We start from the raw sequence: 22,900 nt of genomic DNA on the forward strand, positions 1-22,900 counted from the left end.
TGAATGAAGACAGCACCACATAAATATTTATGGAACTAGATTTATTGGCTTGGATGAATGGAGCAATCAGTCAACTAACTGAATCAGGAAAGGCCTCTCCAATAGTTCCCGTTTTAAATGGAGTCGATAATGACCTCAAAGGAGGAAATCAATAGCAGAGTTGCAGAGAAGTCAACATGTATTTAAAAATGTGTTGTTTACATGTAGGGAATGGGTGCAAACAGAGCTGAGAGACTTCCATATTAATCCTAACTTCAGCTCCCAACTAAACCTTTCACACAAGAAAAAAAACAAAAAAACAACAAGCATCCTTTCCTTCAGTTAGAAGACAACACAGTCATCTCAGAATATCATCTATCTCTCTGTTCCACAGATGGGTGAAGAAAATATCCCCATGGCAACTTTAAAGTACGTGCTGAAAACAAAGCAGAGTCTCACACAAGTCTCACCCATTTTAATATTCTTTTTGGAACACTTAAATAACATGAAACTAATTGTAATTATCCCGTCGTGATGGACACAGGATCACAGGTGGCTTAAGTCAGTGAAAGTCTCGATGCAGACGGTACGCGTCCCGTTTCTCCAGCATCAGCGCCACGGCCGCCGCAGCCTCAAAAGTTGATGGCTTTTCCGAAGGACGCCGCCAGGTTGGCTTCTCTGAAAGCCTCCGACACTGTCTGCAGAACGAGGGCAGAACAGGCAGGACGATGAGCAGCAGGTAAAAATACAACTGCAGCTGCATTTCCATTAACTATAAAACTGTGCACATTAAAATTACAAAACTATATTCGCTTAATGGAAACCAATTTTTTTTTAAAAAGAAACTGGGTTAGGATGAGGTGGTTTTTTAGCCATAGCAAAACACATTTGTCACATCACACAAGTCACGTGGTCAACAGCAGGATGTTACCACTGGAGAAAACGACAGAGACAGCAGAAGCTGTTGAAGGATGATGGATTGTTTTTGGTTTTTTTCTCACAGCATCACACAGTTCAGAAAAAGTTGTTTCACTCCAACATGTTGAATCCATAGCTCTTCTGTAAGATCGCCAACTACAATTTCCCCAAACGCCTCATCTGTAGCCGCTCCTAAGTAGGCGGGGCTTGTTGCTCCAACGTCTGAATGAGACACTGACGTCTCCTCTGATTAGCTGATAGATGATGAGCACTAGCACCATGAATTATAAATATATATCATAACTGTTAATATATGTCCCTGTCATGATTTTTAATGACTCAAGCTAATGCATCTCTGACTTTAATTTAATTTCTCATCTGCTGGAAATGCTTCAATTGTAAAATTGTGTTTTTTCAACATTAGCAGAATATAGACAAAGATTGGCACATATGTATAATGGAGACACAGCTACAGAGGGCCAGAATAACAAACATGAGTGAAGGAATACATGTTTTAGTTTAGTAATAAATACCTTTGAATTGTTGAATTAGTTTGATATCAACTTCTGCAGCAAGTCTGATGAACTTCAGCTTCTAATCACAGTTAGTAACCAGTTTTGTAAGGAAGGCCAGCGGATTAAATAGCATCAGTTTTAGCCAGTTTGCCACAACTTAGGCCTCACCAGCTTCCCTCAGTTCCTTCTGCTAACCTTCTTGCTTTAAAAAACATCTTCACTTTCTTACTCAATGCACCGAATTATGCTAGTGAAACTGTCAAAATTTATTTCATGATATTTATCTCTATATATACTCATATCTTCTGTTGAATCTTGGTGGATGTTCTAATGGGTAACAGAACAAACCCAAACTTCCCTACCGCCTTGTCAAATATATTTTGAAAAATAACTTTAAACCAGTGACAGTTGGCATAAGAAATTTTGTCAAGTTATGCAATAAAGCCGGCAATTGTTCTATCCTTAAAGGGGCGGTATTGTGTATTTTTCTAGCCACATAGTGTCATTTTAAATTAAGGCAAAATCAAATAAGTTATCTTCAGTTGTTATAAAAATGCTGCATATATCAAACATAACTTAAAAAGAAAATTGACTTTGTAATTTGATGCCTTGAAATTGGGCCTGTCTCTTTAAGAAGCTCTTTCCGACACTCTGCTGTCAGCACGTCAACGCTCCTCGTGATGCCGTTAGCAACCAGTCATAGGTGGTATGTCTTCGATGAGGAACAACACTACGTCTTAAAATACAAAGTAATTTTCCATGAATTTTGAAAATTTTAAATAAATTTAAATGAATGTGTAAACCATTATTCTTATTGGTCTGTATGCCTGCAGGTTTCCCTGGAGTTAAAGTGAGCATGGAGAAGAAAACGTACTGGATGTGCGTGGCAGACGCGAGCGACGTCCTCACAGGAAGCCCCGTACTCCATGGCCAGAGCAGCTTCATTGACCATCTCTCCAGCTCCCTGCATCAAAACACAACCATGTCATCAGACCAGGAGAGGACAGCTACAGTTTTATCATGATATTTTGCAGTGTTGTTTTGATTACGATAGAAGTGACGATAAGAACTATTTATTACTCCTTTGTTATGTAACTGTACCGGCTCTGTGCCACAGCAATTGTAGTCCCACAAAAACAATTACTGTTCTTGAAAAACTTTCTCATTTTGTAACATATACATCTTCACACACAAAGGAGTGTAGTTTGTCATTAAACTGCAATTAGTAACTGCATTTAATCATATTTTTAAATGTATTGACGCTTTCTTTGAACAAATGGTGGAGAAAATAGTTTATCTCGGTAATACAGACAGTTTATTTATTTATTTTTTTAAACATCATTAACTGGAATTTATCGTGACAACAATAAATCAAAATTATTATTATGATAAGAAATTAATCAGGTTAAATTAAGACATTATAATTGCCTATCCCTAGTTCAGATTACAGTGATACGATAAAGAAACACTGATCCTGAATGTCTGGGGTTTTTTATCTCAGACTAAAGAGTCTGAGATAAAAGACTCAGTGTGAACTGTTCTCAACTCTCACCGTTCCCAGGATGTGTGCTCCAAGCATCCGATCCGTCTCCTTGTGACTCAGAATCTTCACCATGCCGTCGGTGTCTGCGTTAGTCTTGGCTCGGCTGTTGGCGGCAAAAGGAAACTTGCCAACTTTATATGGGACACCCTGGGGGAAAAAAGAGACAGATTTATGATTGAATATCAGTCGTTTGACAAACTGAAAACATGCTAGTGCTAATTAGCATTTTTGTCTGATGAACTATTTACCCAGATGTGTCCTTTGCTGTGATTTCTGACACCAAACACATTCATTATTAACTCATCTATCATCGGTATGGTTTTTAAAATGTATAGAATGTTTATCCCAAAACCTCCTGTGTGGCTCAGAACATTTTCCCAACTCTGCCGAAAATGTAAATGAACCAAACGTGAAGCTGGAGCATGATGGGATTCTGACCTCCTGTTTAACCTGCTCTTCTGTCTTCCCCACCCAGGCCACCTCAGGGTGGGTGTAGATGACGGAGGGAACACAGTTGTAGTCTATGTGCACTGCTCCACCAGCCATGCCTTCGATGCAGATGATGCCCTCGTCCTCAGCCTTGTGGGCCAACATCGGCCCTGCGATCACATCACCGATTGCATAAATGCTAATGGGAGAAACAGGTGAGGAGGGAAGGGGAGGAGGGGTTGGCAAAGAAAAATATTCAGAACCGTCTAGGGTTTCATAACTGCATGCATTCTTTTAGCAAACTTATTTATTTACACTGAATATAAACAAAGCCAACAGTGACAGAGTACTAAGCTGCTTGTCTTGGCTCACTGCAGTTTAATTTTTTTTTTTATTATCTGTTTGGATGCAGTAAAAGAATGTTATGTTTAAGTTGTGCTAAAAGGAGTTAGCCTGTTAGTGAAGGTATTCAAGCCTAAAATAGCATCTCAATGCTAAACATGTAGCAGCAGCACAGACATCCGCGATGCTAATGCTAACACACACAGTTCACATTTCGACAGACGTCCCATGAATGATCAGGAGTTCCTGAAACACCTGAATGCTGAATGGATAGAGCAGGACCTTTAAACAATCTGATGGCTGAATAACCTAAATAACAGATTAAAAACAATAAATATCTTTGTCATTGAGTTAATATGTCTATTCATTCAATAATTTAGCTGATAAGAGCTTTTGAATTGAAAATATTGCTTATTGTGTTAATAGTTTGATTAAAACGCAATTAATTAATTAATTACAGACACTCAAATTAACTCAAATTTTTATCGAGTCCCCATGAATATATTTACGGTAATATATAAAATGTCTGTAATTATCGGTCATAAAAGCAGTATTAATATTGGCCCAAATTTTTTTATTGGTGCAAAATAAATACTGTTGGTCTGAACCAGATGTTCACCAGAATACAGGTCAAAATAAATTCATAAAATTTCATGAATTGTTCAAATATTATTTTAGCCTGAAATTAAAGGTAAGGCTGACCAATCCAACACTGATCTTAGAAGTTCAAAATACTTTCTATTAATTCTAAACTCTAATATGATTAAGTGCATGAAATGTTGCTTGTGTGTGTTGGTCCTGTCATGTACTGGACACTGGTCCACCCCAGCTCTCCTTTACTGATTCCTGGACAAAGGCAGCTGCGGGTGAGGTTCGGTACATCAGCAGGTGAAGGGTCATACCCGTGTACTTTGGTCTGGAAGCGGTTGTTGACTGGTATGCGACCTCTGTTGTCCAACTCGATGCCGACGCTGTCCAGACCCAGGTTCTGGGTGAATGGCCTTCTGCCGATGCAGACGAGCAGAACGTCACATGTCAGCGTCTCGTTCTTCCCGCCAGCCGCCGCCTCCACTCTGCAATGTCAAACCCTCACGGTTACAAACCGTCCGACTCTAGAAGCGTGTTCTTCTTCTCCTCGCCAACTCACGCCACGTCTATCTTGCCGTCAGGCCTCTTGGTGGCCCCCAGGACTTTGGTGCTCAGCTTGAACTTGAGGCCCTGCTTCTGCAGGATGCGCTGGAAGTTCTTGGAGATCTCCATGTCGATGCCCATGCCACCCACGTGGCCCAGGAACTCCACTGCTGTCACCGTGGAACCCAGTCGCTGCCACACAGAGCCCTGCAGCAGAATGTACATGTTGGTGAGAAAAACAAGCAAACAAAATAAGAAAACAGCTGAACTTGAGGCAGGAAATGCATATCAGCCTGAAGTACTGCTAACCAGCTCCACTCCTATAACTCCGGCTCCGATGACAATCAGTTCCTCTGGCACTTTGTTTAGGGACAGAGCTCCAGTTGATGACACGATGGACTCCTCATCAATCTAATAAAACACAATAATTGCTTTTAGTAAGAATAAGAAACTTTAAAAGCTCCTTGCAGCTATAAATAAGTGAAAGTGGATTAGAGTTAAGATGGTACCTGGATGCCAGGGAAGGGGGTGACCTCTGACCCTGTGGCGATTAGGATGTTCTTAGTGTTGATAACCTGCTGGGAGCCGTCTGCTGCCGTGGCAGTCACCTGATTTTTACCGGTTATTTTACCAAAACCATTAACATGGGTTACCTGAGAAGAGTAAAGGAAAAAAACAGAATAAAGAAAGAAATCAAGTTGTAAAAAAAATATATCTGAGCTTTTAAAATGACAAGTAAAGCAACATGAAGTCAGACTGACTTTGTTCTGTTTGAACAGATGTGCAATTCCTCCAGTCAGGGCTTTGACTGCACCACTCTTCTGAGCCATCATCTTCTCCAGGTTTAACGAGATTCCAGAGACTGACAGAGAGACGATGAGAGACAGCTGAGCTCGTCTGTGTGCATGAGGTCGTTACAGCCATATCCAAAAATTTAGAATATGAATTCGACTGAGACAGTATAACAGTTTATTAACAGTATATTTTTATGGGGGTGGTATCATGCATTTTCCAGACACACAGTGACATTTTATACCACAATCAAGTAACTATGTTACCTTCAGTTGTTATGAAAATTATCGATATACAAATGACTTGAAAGAAATTTGACTTTGCAATTTCACACCTAGAAATTGGCCTCTGTTTCTTTAAGAAGCTCCTAATCTTTCTGACATGCTGCTTTCAGCCACGATCACGACACACCGCAAAATGAAGATGAAAAAAATAATGATAAAAAGCATTGATTACTTGTAAATCTGAATGTATGGATACATTCAGATTTACAAGTGTATATTATTTTCATCTCTATTTACATTCAGCTTACTTTCAATGCCTCTGCTTTCAAAGTCTTTGCCGTGTGCCATCTTGTACAAGTGGGAGTTGTTTAACAGAGCCTAAAGAAACAAAAACAGAAACACAATTAGAAAAAAAACTATTGATTCAATACACCTTAGCTAATTTATGTGGCATCAAATTATAAAATATATCTAAATGTATCTAATCAGACGAACCAGTCTGATTAGTTTGTGCATTCAGCAAGAAATTTGTATTCAATTCCACTGTTCTCAATGTGAAGAAATGTAAAATATACATGCATACAAGATGATGGGAAATAAAGAGTCTTTATTATTGTGTCAATAAAAAAATGTAATATATACACTACAGCTAGACCCATTATAAATAGAAGTGTTCAGAAAAGCTAAAAACCACCTCAAACAAGTGCAAAAACTGAAATCTTAGTAAGATTAAATATCTTAAATTTAGGAGATTTTTCTTTTCTTTCTGACAAGATAATTTTTTCTCACCAAGAGGGGTTTATCTTAGAATATTTTTCTTATTTTAAGTGTTTTTGTACTTATTAATCTCAGTAAGATATAAAAGCTTGATATCAAGAAAATATTACTTATTATGAGTAAATATGTGCTATAATCTAGAATATCAATATTTACCAATCAAACTTCAAGTCTAGAACTTATTTTATGCAAGTAAAATTGTCTTATTTCAAGCACAAAAAGAGAAATCACTTACTTAATGAAATGTCTTTGGATAATTAAAACAGACAATGTCCAAATAGAACCCTTTGTGTTATTGTCAATGAAAAATAAAAAAAAACATAAACTTATACTCTTGTATAAGTTGGCAGAGTGTACTGGAAATTATAATTCAATGTTTAAACGATTAACATTTAACACAACAATTTCAGAGACAATATCAGTTTATATATCAAGATCATTCTTGGCACGTTTTCATCTGCTATGGACCTTAATCTGATCTTGATGCAAGATGTGGGACCTCTTACTGACATGTCATGACATTTCTATTGATGTGTGATTTGAAATGGCTGGTATTCCACACAATGAGATTAGAATCAACAACATTGATTAGCTCAATGTCATAATAAATATTTTAATTTTTAGTTTATATTTCAAATTCTCACTTTACTAATATTAGTTTGAACAATATTTTATTTATCATGTTTGTCACCCCTTTTATGACATCATACAATTATTTTAATGGCTTAAAAATAATATCGACCCGAGTTCTTGGTAGCTTCCGTTTTTTAACTTAGCTAAGGTGGCTTCTCATTCGTAGCTTCTGATTCGGGAAATTGTTAAAGGGCAATTCCGCCTAGTATTTCACTAACTTTGAGGGTGTTTGATGTGCTGTAATTTAAAAACTTAAATGCAATGAGTCTAAAAGCCTAGGTTAGATATTCCACACTGTTAGCAGGATATTTTAAAAACTACTTCTGATTGGTGAATTTAAGTAGTAGTTTGATTTAATTAAAATGACTTTCTTGCCATCTTGAATTCATGTAATATTGTAATTGAGCACATGAACTAAAATAACTTGTTTTATTTTTCAAGTAAACCAAACTGTTGTCATGGTGAAGCCTATGCCAGACAAGTCTCCAATCACGTATTGCACCATCTACAAGAAACTTTGGAAATTGCAAGTGACGGCGTCCTTCATATTCTTGAGGTAAGAAATTTATGATACTGATTCATCATTACACTGATTAGTCCCTAAAACGTGGTTCGTTTTGTGATTGTTTTTCTGTCTGTGCTCCAATTAGCAGATGACCCAACAACTTCAATCAAACAAGACCACTTTTCAGCTCTGTGATGATCGTGAAACCAACTTTCTACTGGTCATAGGAACCATGCCTGCCCTGATCTTCTGAAAGGAGGACTGATAGTGTGATGTACATCACAGTTACTACACCTTTCAGCATTAGTGTGTGTGGCCACTCCTCTCTGTGCTGCTGACAGATGTCTTATGCCGTCCATAACTGAGGCAAGACTTCACATATAAAAGGCTATGGCTGATTGGAAGAAGTTCATTGCGGAGGAAGCTCCTATTGTTGACATCTAATCCCAAGGTTTTTTTTTTTGCTTTGGACAATTTGGTTGCTTGACTCTTAGGGCATCTTATGAGTGCAGCAGATGTGTCAGATCTTCATTGTTCTGTCATTTTACAGGACTGTTTCAGAGTCAGATGCCCATCCAGACTTAAAATTCTGACCAGTAGTCATGTTTTATTGTGTTTATGTGAAACTTAAACGTAATAAAGATGTTAAAAGAAATTGAACTCATGTCTTCATTTCAGCAAGCCAATAACATCTCTTGTTCCAGCATTGACAGGATCAATTTTTGGATTTTTGCTTTAGCATAAGAACCTTGAGTAAAGCTATGGCAAAATATATATTTTAATCCTATGCAACAATAAAAGTAAACTAGTTTTAGGTATATATGCTGATTTCAAGAAATTCGATGTCAAGTAACATTTTCTTTACTTGAGATTATTTTTCTTAAAATAAGATAATATATCTTACTCATATGAATAAAATTGGCTTGTTTTAAGTGAAAATACACAAATTTTAAGATATTTGTAGGTTCATCTTGGTTAGATATTTTTTCATGTTTTGGAAAATCTTGACAAGATAAATTTTCTTGTTCTGTTGGCAAATAATTTTTCTTATTTTAAGAAAATTCTACCCTATTTTTGTACTTTTTTTCCCCTTGTTTTTGAAAGGGGACTTTTTGCAAGTCATTTCAAATGTATAGCGATACTTCAAAATGTGCATTAAAAAAAACAATGGAAACACAGCTTTTGAAGGACCTAAAGTTTCTATTGCCTGCTGCATTAAAGCTCTTTTTTTAAAGAGCTTTAATGTTGCATCTCCGTATGAAAACGAAAATATCCACAGTCCATCACCTCAACTTCTTCTCCATGATGGAAATGGTGTGTACAGTTATTCCTGTTTTCTTGAAACATACAATCTGTTTTATTTACACTCCAGATCAGATGATCATTTCAACAGCAGACCATAAACAGTCTGTCAGTTTGCTGTACTCAGCTTCATTCCACTAATATGTTACAGAAATGTTTTGAGGTTTTCTGTGAGGAATATAACAGAATGATCACATCACCATGGTAACGGTAAATATGTTTCATATCATGTCCTTTTAAAAGTCTCTCTAGCTCTGCTGTTATCCCAGGTTGACCCACGTTGGAATAAAATATTCTGCTCTGTATGTAATCTACACTTTCTTCATTTCACTGAAGGAATGGAACTACAATCTGAAGCCAGATGCTTTTTTTTTACATAGATTAGATCTGATTAAATTTTATTTCATTTTTTTTATTGGTACATGATTAAGTCAGTCTTTCATAATCATAACAGTTCATCTTCCTAATTTACCTTCTATTTAATTTCATGGTAGTCAAGTTTTTGTCCATTAAAAAAATGACGCTGATTAAAATGTCATTTTTATTCGAGTTAAAATGAACGTGGACTGAAACAGGCCCTTTGTTCCATTTCTTTCCAGTTCTGTATTATATTTGCATTCAGAATATTGGGAATTATATTGACAATTTTAAGCTCAAGTGATCGATCTGGAAGAGAATTGTTTGTTACCTTTGAGGGGATGCAGCCAACATTAAGACACGTGCCGCCCAATGTGGTGTTCTTCTCCACACACACCGTCTGTCGAAGGAATCAAAAAGCTTTTAGAACAAAGAGAAAAAATCCATTTATTCACATCTTCAACCAAAACATCTACTTGCTCTAGGTGATAAGAGATTTTATTAACCACTAACTAGTCCAGGAGCCTGCTCACCTTGAAGCCAAGCTGTGCTGCTTTGATGGCTGCGACGTAACCGCCTGGACCAGAGCCAACCACGGTGACGTCTGCATCAACTGCACACAGCAAATGAAGGAACATTTACTCCCAGCAGAATAGAAAGAATAAAGGAAATGTTTCATTAGTACGTTAAAATAGAACGTCTCAGTTGGGTCTAAGCCTGTAAGACAACTCAATTTTCTGGACAGTAAATTGTTTTGGAAGTTATTGTGATTAAACAATAATAATGTTTTGAGACCATTTTCAAGTAATTTAAAGGTAATGACACAATGATGTATGAACTAGAGATGTGCTGATCAGGTTTTTTCCTGCCGATACCGATACCGATCACCCATGAGGGCTGATCGCCGATACCGATCACATAATTATTATTATTATTATTTATTTATTTTTATCATAAACACTACCGGTTACATTATGTGGAAAAAGGAATCATGAATTCACCTTAATTTAGACAAAAACTTTTTTTTCCAAGAAGAAAACTAAACAAAACAGGCATTGTGCAAATTGTACTGCTATAGTAATACTATCTTTAACAGACTGATTACATATGAAGGCTCTGAAGAGGCTAAATAATGCAAAGAGCCAAAATAAAACCTCTCAACATTGCCAAAAAAATTCAATTATAAACTTAACATTCAAAGGCAAATACAGGATCCATTACAATAAACAATCCAGAGTTACTGAATGAAAACTTCCTGTTAGCATGGCGGCTAGCTGATTACTGCTAGTTCTGAGTGGCTGTTTCTGACTGAGTGGAGTAATTATGCAGAACAGGGAGGAAATCGATTTTTTTTTTTTTTTTAGAGATTATCATGTTAGGACAGCGAAAGTTTTAATACGTATGTAAAATGCATTTTTTTAAGTTAGATGCTGCAGCTTTAAACAGAGGTTTGGTGTAAGTCACTGGCTACCCTGTAGCGCGTAGCAGCGGTTCAACAGCGAGAGCAGAACCATACGAGGTGCGATGTAAGACGTGCGTCTTGCACCTCGAAGACTGAAATAATTTTGCGGGTTATTTGTTTAGCTTTCTGACCGTCATGCTAATCCGGGTGAGTGTTTGTAGCTGTGCGCTGCTTTACCTGCTATCTGATCCTCCGTATGTCTTTTTTACTGCAGTGAGCCTCGATGTAGCCAAACTCTGTCAAGTATGTCATTGTTTTTATGTCGTATTTGCTTCGTTGTGTTGTGCATTTTGACGTGCTTCAATTTTCCGCCGCAACACGAAAACGTCCCCATTCACTCAATGTGTTATAGTTCCACATCGCTTAGGATTTGTTGCTGCGCGTTTGCGCAGTGTGAAGGAAAGAGACCAGCTGCACAGACAGGCTGCGAAATGAGATGCAGGTGATCGGTATCCGCAACAAGAGCCAATGATCGCCGATCACCGATTATGCACTTTTTCACGAAAATCGGCCCGATTATGATCGGTGACCGATCGATCGGCACACCTCTAGTATGAACACATTCTCAAAGATCAATAAACTTTCAATTCTAATGAATATTTAACAGTGGAAATGGAAGACATTTTGAATATCCAAAATAAATAAAACAACTGAATTATGAACTAAATTGTCCTTAAAAAAAGAACTGGTTGAGACCAAAGCACCAGATTAAAGACTTTATCTTCCAGTTCTTTGGAGAAAGAGAGAAAAGAGAAAAACGATAATTGTTGAGTTTTGTTTTTATTTATTATACGATTAATTTATTTATTGCGGCAGGCCTAATTGGGCCTGACACGTCGTTTTACGTCACTTAAAGTTGTACACATGGCGAAAATAGATTTATTTTTATTTGACCAAGACTTTTATTCCACTTGCTTTACTGTCAAATAAGGTGATAAAGATCTGTTAAACAGGCAGCTCCTCGATCATCTTATCTTTGCATTAGAATGGTAGTAAAATCCAGTTTTATAGAAAGCTTCACATACTGGATGTGAGCTCGTATCTTAGTTAGTGATGCCTCATGGCCCAAGGCTAGGAAAAATATTTGTAATGAAGCACATTAAAGATCTAAAAGAAATTTAGAATTGGCTAAAAACCAGCAGATGGAAGCTTTCAAAAACCACTGGCTGGACCTGACCACAGGTCTCTGCTTAGTGCATCTCCAACAGTCATGTGTCTCAAAGACCTTTTGTTAACTAAAAATGGCCAAACGAACTTACTTTCTGCTTTATCGGCATATGTTCTGACAGACAAAGCTGTGGCTCCATGGAGCTTGAAGGGGAGATGGTGACTTCGCTGTTGAGAAAATCAAACTAAAGGTTAAAAACACCTTAAATGAGTATATTGTTGTTTTGAGACCATTTTCAAGCAATATAATGGTAATGGCATAGTGATGCAAGTACACCCCCTTCATAACATAAACTTCAACTTTATGTTATGAACATTTAACACCAGAACCTGAAGACATTTTAAATATCCACAATAAGTAAATAAAACAACAAATAAAATGTACACTGAAGTCTGAACGAAACTGTCCTTCAAAATAAAGGGCTAGTTGAGACCAAACTTCACTGCCCATCAGCAGCTGCAATCACCGTTAAACTGTTTAGCTTTAAGACGACTGTTTATTAATAGAACTTATCTAAATTACACATTACATTATAAGTCAACATTCAAAACTCAACATAATAAAGTTAGGACTAAGTTGTAAAGAGAAGACAGAACCAGCATAGCCAAAATTGTCGTCGATACCTTGTCTCGTTTTGTAATTTAAAAGGTATGATTACACCGCAATTGTAAAAATAAAAAGTTTAATTAGCAAAATAAACTGATGAATAGTCCAGAATATTAGGTCGCAGGTTTTTCACATTATATTACAAGACAGCAAACCACAAATGGGGTACGTTTATTAATATTCATTCATCAGGCTAACTTTAATAACCTCTGACAAAGTATACAAAGATTATGTCTTTATCATGGCATCTGTTACTGGGGGTGTCCTCAAAGTTTATGCTTTGGAAGAAAGGATAATTGGTACGTAACTATGAAGGTCATTCATTTATCTTGCTAGATTGATGTGAACAGTATTGAATGGGAGGTGAGCAACAATGACATAGTAAGCATTCATACTGGTACTGTGTACATTTCAAAACAGTTGCAGGGGGGGAAAACAAACTCGCAAATAAAAATAGTAGCCTGGTTAGCTGTTATTTTACATGTCAATCTTGCATGAAAACAAGCCACAGTCTGCAAGAATGCCGATATTATGTTATATAACGTATTACCAAACTTCCAGAATATTAAATCTTTCCGATGGCAGTGTGAGTTGTACACACCACTTTACCGGAGGAAGTCTGTTAGCAGAGCAGCTAACCTCCTCAGGCCGCTAGTCCAAACAAATGCCTCCTTTATAAGTCCGCGTGCTGCAGCAGTCGCTTGGTGAACATTCTAATAGAAACCACGCTTTTCCTTACCGTGGCGAGAGAACGGTAAAGCTGTGTACAGCTCTGCATTTTGTCTGTGTCCCTGACAGAGAGGAAGTAACCTACAAGAAGGTTAGCCGAGCAAGGAAGGACTTATGAAATTCTTCTTCTTTCTAAGGACGTTGGCAAACGACTACCAGGTTGAATTACTGCCACCCTTTGGATCGGAGTGCGGCTCAGGAAGGCTTCACAATCACAGATGTAAACTCAAATGTATACCGTTCTCTAAGATAAATACCAAGCCCAGTAATAATAACAACAAAAAACCCCACAAACAATAAATAATTAATTAAATAATTAAAATCAGTTTTAAGTTGGTATTTATCCATCTGATTCTGACAAGAATTTTTTTTAAATCTTGTCAGATTTTTAGCCCTTGAGTGACCTGTTTAACGGGACACTGTAGATTCATGATGTTCTTCAACAAATGCATAAAGGGAAGGACCAAATGGTTTTCCTTCAGAGTTTTATAGAGGATTCTGGCCTGTATTACACAAATTCCATTTGCAATAATGGATATTGAATGTAATTGCTGCTCTTTTGTACTAATAAGGAACAGTGGCATATGCAAAGACAAATTCACATAGAAGCACACAACACAACCTCTGATCTCACACTAACCGTCTTGAACGTTTTTGAGCTTTTAATAGGATTAAAGTAAATCTTCTCAGGATTTCAGCTGCAGCCCTCTGCTGTGTTCTTCTTCGTCTTTCACAGACTGTTGAGTGAAGCCGAACGTTTCTCTGGACAAATGAAACTCTAAGACAAAGGTAAAATTTTTCTCCTTGCACTTTAGCACATTGAATTAAAAACTTTTTAAAAAATTGTTTGTAGACATGTTTATTAAATTTGGTAAGCATTTAGAAAAGCCTAATGATGCAATGCGTTTCTGCACTTCTGATTCACAGTTCAGGTAAATGGAGCAGATGTTTTATAGAAATGAGATATGTGAAAATCTAAAGAAATCAACCAACATATGAGAAGCAGAAAAACATCAACCTCCACAATTCTGGTTCTCTTCAGGTAAGAACACAATGGACCATCATTCCGCTCGGGAAGGAGACGGGTTCTGTGTTAGAGATAAAGGTGTGAAATGTATCAATCCCAACCATATTTCTATACTGTGAAGACGCACTGCATTCTTTGTGATGTTCTGCTTCCACAATGCAATTTCATGAAGTTAGCAACACCAATACTTGACATAATCTTGGAAAAACAATCAGTAAAGAAATATTTTCTGTTAATTACCTAATTTTAACCACTCCTGGTAGCATCAATGAAAACTACATTCATCTTGTTTACGCAAAAATCAGTCACAAATATTAATGTAACATATTAGTTTCTTGATATTAACTAATAAGTACATAAGTAGCGATTCAACAGACTGCCTTTTGCAAAATATTTGGCTTTGATTTCAGATAACTTTAGTGTGTTTAACCAAGCTACACAGTAAATTCCCATTAATAAAATTAATGTATCATACATGAAAGTTCACTTCCTTCCTACCTAATGTAACAGAAACCACACCAGAATATTCCAGGGTTGAAAAAGTCAGTTGACCCTTCCTATCCCTGAAAACTCCTGTAAACTTTGTTAGATGGGCTGCCGTATTTTTCTTAACCACTTCCTAATTTCACAGTTATCCAAATGCTGCTTCTAGGTTTAATAATATACTCAAAAGGGTTAATATTATAGAGAATACGTATCCAGTCCTAACCCAATGGGCCAAATCTTCCCAAAAGCATGCATTAAAACCAGAAAAACTTTTCTTCAAAGTGAATCATTGTTTGACTTATTCCACTACTTACTTTTTTTTCCAAGCAAAGGGTTTTTCTACCGATCCATCAGCAAGAAATCTGCTGTTCTGTCAGGACAGGACAAAGGGTACAAAACTGTGGAAGAATTGTGTAAGAATGCCCTGAAATATAATATACTTAAAAGGCAAGAAATGTAGCTAAAGATCTGAATTTGAAAGAGGAAAAACCTATATAATGATGTGACGAGTTATCTGTTTTAAAATTATGGCATTTAAAAATGGAAATAAAATCAGGAAAACAGGAAAAGATTACACTCAGTTAAAAAAAAAAAGGTCTACCCTTAAAGACTAAGCCAGCTAAAGTATTAATCAATCTCTTATGAGTTATATCAAAGTAAAACCATCATATCTGCATGTATGTTTTACAGATCACCAAGATGCAGATTGTCTCCTGGCTTGGACTGTTTCTCTGGTTGCTTTATATCAACGATGTGGGGGCAGCAACTTTTAAACTGGCCCTGGTTGGCCCCTGGTCCTGTGACCCCCTGTTCTCCAGAGCAATGCCAGTAGCTGCAGCTAACCTAGCATTATCACGGCTAAGAAGTGACAGCTACATGAGCAGAGGATACTGGTACGATGTGAAACTGCTCAACGAGGACTGCTCTGTTTCCAAAGGTGTGGCAACCAAATACCGCAGAAATTTTGTATCTGCAACAGCTATGTGGAAATGTACAGCAGCGTATTAGGGCCATAGTAGATAAAACAAGTGGAGTAAATTTCCACCAGAATATGTCAGAATTTTCTTTTTACAAAAAAAGAGGAAATTTCTGAGTTTGAAAATTCAAAAATTTGCTAGAAAAAAACTACAAAATTTTTAGATTAATCTGTGAAATTTTTGAGGAAAAAAAAACTTTTCAAACTCAGAAATTTCCATGTTTTTGTTTCAGAAAATTTCTGAGAATAATCTAAAAATTTCTGAGTTATTTGACGGAAATTTACTATTTTTTTCTGGCCCTAATATTAGGGTCGTTCCTACGGTGAGATAGCGAAGGAACGCGCTCGCACACTGTTAAAGTCACATTTTAAGGTTGAAATTAAGAACAGTGCAAATCTGAAAATGTCTTGATTTTTCTAAACAATGTGAATTTTCACATTGTTTAGAAAAATGTGAAATGTGGTGTTTTTTTTAACTCCATCATATCTTAACAAAACCTGTGAAACTTGTCTCCTGTCAGCGTTGACTGAGTTGGGGGAAATGGAGGGTTACGGTCATGCTTACATCGGACCTTTCAACCCGACCCTCTGCCCTGCAGCGTCCTTATTCACCCAGCACTGGGAGGCAGGCCTGGCTTCTCCAGGCTGTCTGGATGATGACTGGCTGAACCTGCCCCCGATAACGCCTCCTATTAAAGTCCTCAAAACTGTCCTCAGATTCTTCCGCTGGGCTCACGTTGCAGTCCTTTCAGGTGAGGAAGTCATTTCATACCACATAGGCCTCAAGTCATTAAAATGGACTTTGCAAATTGAAGTGTAGCTCACAGTTCTTACTAAGGAACTGACCTCAGATCTGGATGGGATTTCCAAACAACTGGGTTCAGGCTCTGTCCCAAAACACACAACCATGATATCACCTTCCCCTTATGGGTCAAATTATTACCTTCATATTGATCTGTGAATATTATGCGCCCTGTGTATTTTCAGAGCATGCAACAGAGATTGTGGGTCAAAAGGGGCGTGGTTTATAACTCCCAGAATTCACGAGATCAACTATCTTCACTTCCTTCATACAATCCTGTATTACCGATCAAAAGTTATTATTACCTGGCCTCTAACTGGGCTTCAATTTTTATTTAAATAATTGCTAGATGTTATTTGTTTTCTATTTTTGGTTGACTATAATTTTTTATTTTTTTTTGACAAACACCCTCTCACTTAAAAATGAGGACACTGAACATTAAATTAACAAAAGAGATTTCTTCTCTCTTTTTTTTTCATTCTCAGCCCCAACTGATCTCTGGGAAAGCACTGGAGAAGAAGTAGCCTCTGCGCTCCGAGCTGTGGGCTTGCCAATTGCTCCTGTGGTTTCCATGGAAACAAAGAACAAAAGCTGGGCTAGGGAGGCGCTGAATGAGATCAGGCAGTCCGACAAAGTCAAAGGTCAGCTGTAAGACTCGAATCTCATCCTAGTACTGGCAAATAAACTTCAAATAGCCTTATTTAAAAATGCCAAACATAACTTTGCTCAACTGTTGAATTACAAATCTGATTCAAATAATCTCCTTCTCTTCCCAGTGAGACAGGATTTTGTCTCAGATTTTAAATTCAACACTTTCATGAAAAGATTTGACCAACAAATAGTTTATTATTTTCAGCTGTCATTAGACGTATTTGCCTTGACGTGGAATCAAGTTAGCTAATGAAGTTTTTTTTCTGTTAAGTGATCATCATGTGTATGAGTTCCGTCCTGATTGGTGGAGAGCATCAGAGGGAACTCCTGCTGGAGGCTCTAGACATGGGGATGATCGCTGACGGTTACATCTTCATCCCGTATGATGCCCTGCTGTACGCCATGCCTTACCAGGTGAAACAACTGTTTAATCCAACTCTAATAAACCTAGATGATTTATTATTATTGTTATTGTTTTACCTTATTTAACTAGGAAAGTCCAACTGAGATTCAAAATCAATTCTTCAAAGGAGTCCTGGTCAACAGGCAGCATAGGTTATAACGATTACAAGTAGTTATACAAATAAAATGCCATAAAAACAATCACAATAAATGTTCATTTTGATTTTCACAGTAAGCTGCTGTTGAACTAAGCTACTAAAACAAACAAAAAAACTATAACAACTTTAAAATAGACCTGTTTAACTTTTATACTATTTGTGAAAATCTTTTTGATTCAAAGTTTTGATAAATAATATCTCTTATTTGTTCCATCAGGACACAACATTCCCTCTGCTGACCAACAACACCCAGCTGCGTCATGCCTACAGCGCCGTGCTGACCGTTACCATGGCTTCTGATGAGAGTTTCTATGAGACCTTTCGCCAGGCTCAGATCTCCAGAGAGATCCGCTCCGCAATCTCTGCCACAGAGGTGAAGAAATAATAAAGTGCAACAAATGAAGTGATGACGAGTGTAAAAGACATGGGAGTAAGCAGGACAAGGTTCATCACAAAGGTGCTGCAAATGTTTTTTTTCAGCTTCAGTTTTGTGATTGACTTGCGTTGCGCTGCTGCATTTTATCTGCTTCCCTGTTTGGTTCAACGTGTGGAGCCGATGCAGATGGAACCTTTTTGTCATTTTTCTTAGGATGAGATTTCCATGGCAACTTAAATGGAAAACATACAACACATAGAATTTTTCTTTCTTTTTTTTTTTTTAGATTTTATCTTATGCAAAGTCATGCCACAAACATCCAGCAAGGTTTTACACAGGGACACACAGCGAAGGTTTGAAAAGAAATTTCTCATTTCTCTTGCTGGAAATGAACTAAAAACATTTTTACAGGCCAACAAATTAGAAAATAATAATAGTTGATAAGTTAAATGCAAATGTTAAGGCCAATAATGTTGGTTTCATTTAATTTGAACTTGTTGAAATGATTGTGGAGCAGATCATGGAGAAATTATTCACAAATATATTATTTTAGCTTTTTTGATGGGAGAGAAAAAGCTAATTTTGGCCCCTGGGGACATTTATCTTAGGGATGCTAACAGTTTGGACACCCCTGGCATAAGTGCTACTCCATTTAACAGTTGTACACTTGTTGTGACTCTGTTTCAGTAGAATCCTTCATAATCACTCTCCATAGAAGTGTGTATCATGTCTTTCTTTTTTTTGACATTTTAATGCTTTTTCCCCTGATTTTCTTCATAGGTGTCTCCACTGTTTGGGACCGTCTTTAATATGGTCTACTTTGTCGCTAAAACCGTGGAAGAGCGTCGGCAGGCGGGTGGAGGACACTGGGTGACAGGAAATCAGCTCTTCAGCTCAGATGGAGGCTTTGACTTCCAGGGCTTCAACCAGGTCAGAAACATGAATAAGTGACTTGTTGTAGTGAATGTTTTCACTGAAGCCTGGACACAGTGCATGGGTAGCATCAATATAAACTATATCATGTCTCATTAAATGTAATACATCATTTATTTGTCTGAAATCTGGCTGAAGGATGAACTTTCTGTACCAGGGAGCATACATTCTTAATTTCATGAAAGCAATGAGAGGAAGAAAATATGAACATCTTATTCTCAGAATTCCAATACTGACCCTTTTATTAGAAGCTGAACAGTTATATTGGTTATATTGGATCTAGTTTGTAAAAGTATAAATTCTTACTCTATTACTACTCCCTCACATCAAATTCATTATTAGTAACAAGGTAAAAATAAGCAAAACGGAAATGTAACTACCTCTCCTTGGGCTACCAACTTATCGTGGTGGAGGGGTTTGAGTGTCCCAATGATCCTAGGAGTTATGCTGTCTGGGCCTTTATGCCCCTGGTAAGGTCACCCAAGGCAGACAGGTCCTAGGTGAGGAACCAGACAAAGTGCAGCCTGAAGACCCCTTATGATGCACAACAACTTTGGATCTGGCATTTCCTCACCCAGACGCGGGTCACCGGGGCCCCACTCTGGAGCCAGGCCTGGAGGTGGGGCACGATGGCGAGCGCCTGGTGGCTGGGCTTTTACCCACGGAGCCCGGCCGGGCTCAGCCCGAAGAGGAGACATGGGTCCCCCTTCCACTGGGCTCACAACCTGTCAGAGGGGCCAAAGGGGTCGGGTGCAGTGTGTTACGGGTGGCAGCCGAGGGAGGGGACCCTGGCGGTCTGATGCTCGGCTGCAGAAGCTGGCTCTTGGGACGTGGAACATCACCTCTCTGGTGGGGAAGGAACCAGAGCTAGTGTGCGAGGCTGAGAGGTTCCGGCTAGAAATAGTCGGCCTCACCTCGACACATGGCTCTGGTTCTGGAACCAGTCTCCTTGAGAGGGGCTGGACGTACTTCCACTCTGGAGTTGCCCACGGTGAGAGGCACCGGGCGGGAGTGGGCATACTTGTTGCCCCCCATCTTGGTGCCTGTACGTTGGGGTTTACCCCGGTGAACGAGAGGGTAGCCTCCCTCCGTAGGGAGGGAGGTGGGGGAATGGGTTCTGACTGTTGTCTGTGTTTACGGGCCGAACAACAGTTCAGATTACCCACCCTTCTTGGAGTCCTTAGAGGGGGTACTGGAAAGTGCCCCTCCTGGGGACTCCCTTGTTCTACTGGGGGACTTCAACGCTCACGTGGGCAATGACATTGAGACCTGGAGGGGCGTGGTTGGGAGGAACGGCCCCCCCGATCTGAACTCGAGTGGTGTTCTGTTGTTGGACTTCTGTGCTCGTCACGGATTGTCCATCACGAACACCATGTTCAGGCATAAGGGTGTCCATGTGTGCACTTGGCACCAGGACATCCTAGGCCACAGTTCGATGATCGATTTTGTCATCGTTTCATCGGATCTGCGGCCATATGTCTTGGACACTCAGGTGAAAAGAGGGTGCAGAGCTGTCCACTGACCACTACCTGGTGGTGAGTTGGCTCCGGTGGTGGGGGAGGAAGCCGGTCAGACCTGGCAGGCCCAAACGTGTAGTGAGGGTCTGCTGGGAACGTCTGGCGGAGACCCTGTGAGACGGAGCTTTAACTCCCATCTCCAGCAGAACTTCGAACACGTCCCAGTGGAGGTGGGGGATATGGAGTCTGTGTGAACCATGTTCCGTGCCTCCATTGCCAAGGCGGCTTATCGGAGCTGCGGCTGCAAGGTTGTTGGTGCCTGTCGCGGCGACAACCCTCGAACCCGTTGGTGGACACCTTCGGTGAGGGATGCTGTCAAGCTGAAGAAGGAGTCCTATCGGGGCTTTTTGGCCTGTGGGGCTCTGGAAGCAGCTGATGGGTACCGGCGGGCGAAGCGGCATGTGGCTCGGGTGGTCGGTGAGGCAAATACTCGGGCGTGGGAGGAGTTTGGAGACGCCATGGAGAAACACTTCCGTACAGCTTTGAGGAGATTCTGGTCCACCATCCGGCGTCTCAGGAGGGGGAAGCAGTGCAGCACCAACACTGTTTATAGTGGGGATGGTGTGCTGCTGACCTCAGCTCGGGACGTTGTGGGCCGGTGGGCGGAATACTTCGAAGACCTCCTCAATCCCACCAACATGCCTTCTGTTGAGGAAGCAGAGCCTGGGGACTCTGGGTTGGGCTCTCCAATCTCTGGGGACGAGATTGCCGAGGTGGTCAAAAAGCTCCGTGGTGGCAGGGCCCCGGGGGTGGATGAGATCCGCCCGGAGTTCCTTAAGGCTCTGGATGTTGTAGGGTTGTGTTGGCTCACGCGACTCTGTAATATTGCATGGACATTGGGGGCAGTTCCCCTGGATTGGCAGACTGGGGTGGTGGTCCCCCTGTTTAAAAAGGGGGACCGGAGGGTGTGCTCCAATTACAGGGGGGTCACACTCTTAAGCCTCCCTGGTAAGGTCTATTCAGGGTCCTGGAGAGGAGGGTCCGTCGAACAGTCGAACCTCGGATTCAGGAAGAGCAGTGTGGTTTTCGTCCTGGTCGTGGAACACTGGACCAGCTCTACACCCTCAGCAGGGTCCTGGAGGGTGCATGGGAGTTCGCCCAACCAGTCTACATGTGTTTTGTGGACTTGGAGAAGGCGTTCGACCGTGTCCCTAGGGGGGCCTTGTGGAGGGTTTTCCGGGAGTATGGGGTACCGGGCCCTTTGATACGGGCTGTCAGGTCCCTGTATGACCGGTGTCAGAGTCTGGTCCACATTGCCGGCACTAAGACGGGCTCGTTTCCGGTGAGAGTTGGACTCCGTCAAGGCTGCCCTTTGTCACCGATTCTGTTAATTACTTTCATGGACAGAATTTCTAGGAGCAACCAAGGTGTTGAGAGGATCCATTTTGGTGGCCTTAGGATCGCATCTCTGCTTTTTGCCGATGGTCCTGTTGGCTTCATCAGATCGTGAACTGCAGCTCTCGCTGGAGCGGTTTGCAACCGAGTGTGAAGCGGCCGTGATGAGGCTCAGTGCCTCCAAATCCGAGGCCATGGTCTTGAGCCGGAAAAGGGTAGAGTGCCTTCTCCGGGTCAGGGGGGTCGTCCTGCTTCAAGTGGAGGAGTTTAAGTATCTGGGGATCTTGTTCACGAATGAGGGAAGAAGGGAGCGGGAGATCGACAGGCGGATTGGCGCGGCGTCTGCCGTGAAACGGTTATGAGCTTTGGGTCATGACCGAAAGAACAAGATCACGGATACAAGCGGCCGAAATGGGTTTCCTCCGTAGGGTGGCTGGGCTCTCCCTTAGAGATAGGGTGAGAAGCTCCGGGAGGGACTCAGAGTAGAGCCGCTGCTCCTCCACGTCGAGAGGAGCCAGTTGAGGTTGCTCGGGCATCTGGTAAGGATGCCTCCTGGACGCCTCCATGGTGAGGTGTTCCCGGCACGTCCCACCGGGAGGAGGCCTCGGGGAAGACTCAGGACACGCTGGAGGGACTATGTCTCTCGACTGGCCTGGGAACGCCTTGGGGTTCCCCCGGAGGAGCTGGAAGAAGTGGCTGGGGAGAGGGAAGTCTGGGTCTCCCTTCTGAAGCTGCTGCCCCCACGACCCGACCCCGGATGAAGCGGAAGAAAATGGATGGATGGATGGATGGATGGATGGATGGATGGATGGATGGATGGATGGA

At 40.2% G+C, this 22,900-nt stretch overlaps 2 protein-coding genes across 4 annotated transcripts in view; one reads left to right on the plus strand and one right to left on the minus strand.

The window, feature by feature from the left end:
* Positions 1-24: 24 nt before the first annotated feature.
* dld (deltaD) lies at positions 25-13,572 on the minus strand. Of its 2 annotated transcripts, none has more exons than XM_008410661.3 (14): positions 13,423-13,572; positions 12,169-12,244; positions 9,981-10,060; positions 9,779-9,847; positions 6,182-6,251; positions 5,619-5,719; positions 5,367-5,510; positions 5,167-5,268; positions 4,874-5,064; positions 4,629-4,799; positions 3,394-3,583; positions 2,965-3,102; positions 2,287-2,376; positions 25-677 (listed from the first exon to the last, which is right to left on the minus strand). In XM_008410661.3, exons 1-14 carry the CDS (start codon positions 13,459-13,461, stop codon positions 612-614), a joined length of 1,527 nt encoding a protein of 508 aa, XP_008408883.1. In that variant the 5' UTR covers positions 13,462-13,572; the 3' UTR covers positions 25-611. The 2 variants fall into 2 exon arrangements, with proteins under 2 accessions (XP_008408883.1, XP_081463716.1); XM_081607590.1 differs by lacking the exon at positions 13,423-13,572 and adding an exon at positions 13,285-13,392.
* A 520-nt stretch (positions 13,573-14,092) lies between these two features.
* Positions 14,093-22,900, plus strand: part of LOC103465677 (retinal guanylyl cyclase 2-like) — a 25,041-nt gene continuing 16,233 nt past the window's right edge. For both annotated transcript variants that reach the window (XM_081607593.1, XM_081607594.1), the window contains exons 1-8: positions 14,093-14,201; positions 14,340-14,454; positions 15,616-15,862; positions 16,423-16,653; positions 17,189-17,344; positions 17,626-17,768; positions 18,132-18,287; positions 19,071-19,220. In XM_081607593.1, the coding sequence (XP_081463719.1) occupies positions 15,625-15,862; positions 16,423-16,653; positions 17,189-17,344; positions 17,626-17,768; positions 18,132-18,287; positions 19,071-19,220 (1,074 nt within the window). In that variant the 5' untranslated portion in view covers positions 14,093-14,201; positions 14,340-14,454; positions 15,616-15,624. The remainder of the gene's footprint in view (positions 14,202-14,339; positions 14,455-15,615; positions 15,863-16,422; positions 16,654-17,188; positions 17,345-17,625; positions 17,769-18,131; positions 18,288-19,070; positions 19,221-22,900) is intronic.

This window comes from Poecilia reticulata, chromosome 6, assembly GCF_904066995.2.
Source record: "Poecilia reticulata chromosome 6, P_reticulata-male-v2, whole genome shotgun sequence".
NCBI classification, from domain to species: domain Eukaryota; kingdom Metazoa; phylum Chordata; class Actinopteri; order Cyprinodontiformes; family Poeciliidae; genus Poecilia; species Poecilia reticulata.

Coding starts and splice junctions, on each gene's coding strand:
- dld (XM_008410661.3), bottom strand. CDS start 13,461: ATGCAGAGCTGTACACAGCTTTACCGTTCTCTCGCCACG. Junction 6,252..9,778: donor TTGGCTGCATCCCCTCAAAG/GTAACAAACAAT, acceptor TTGTTTCTTTAG/GCTCTGTTAAACAACTCCCA. Junction 678..2,286: donor GCGTCTGCCACGCACATCCA/GTACGTTTTCTT, acceptor CTCGTTCTGCAG/ACAGTGTCGGAGGCTTTCAG.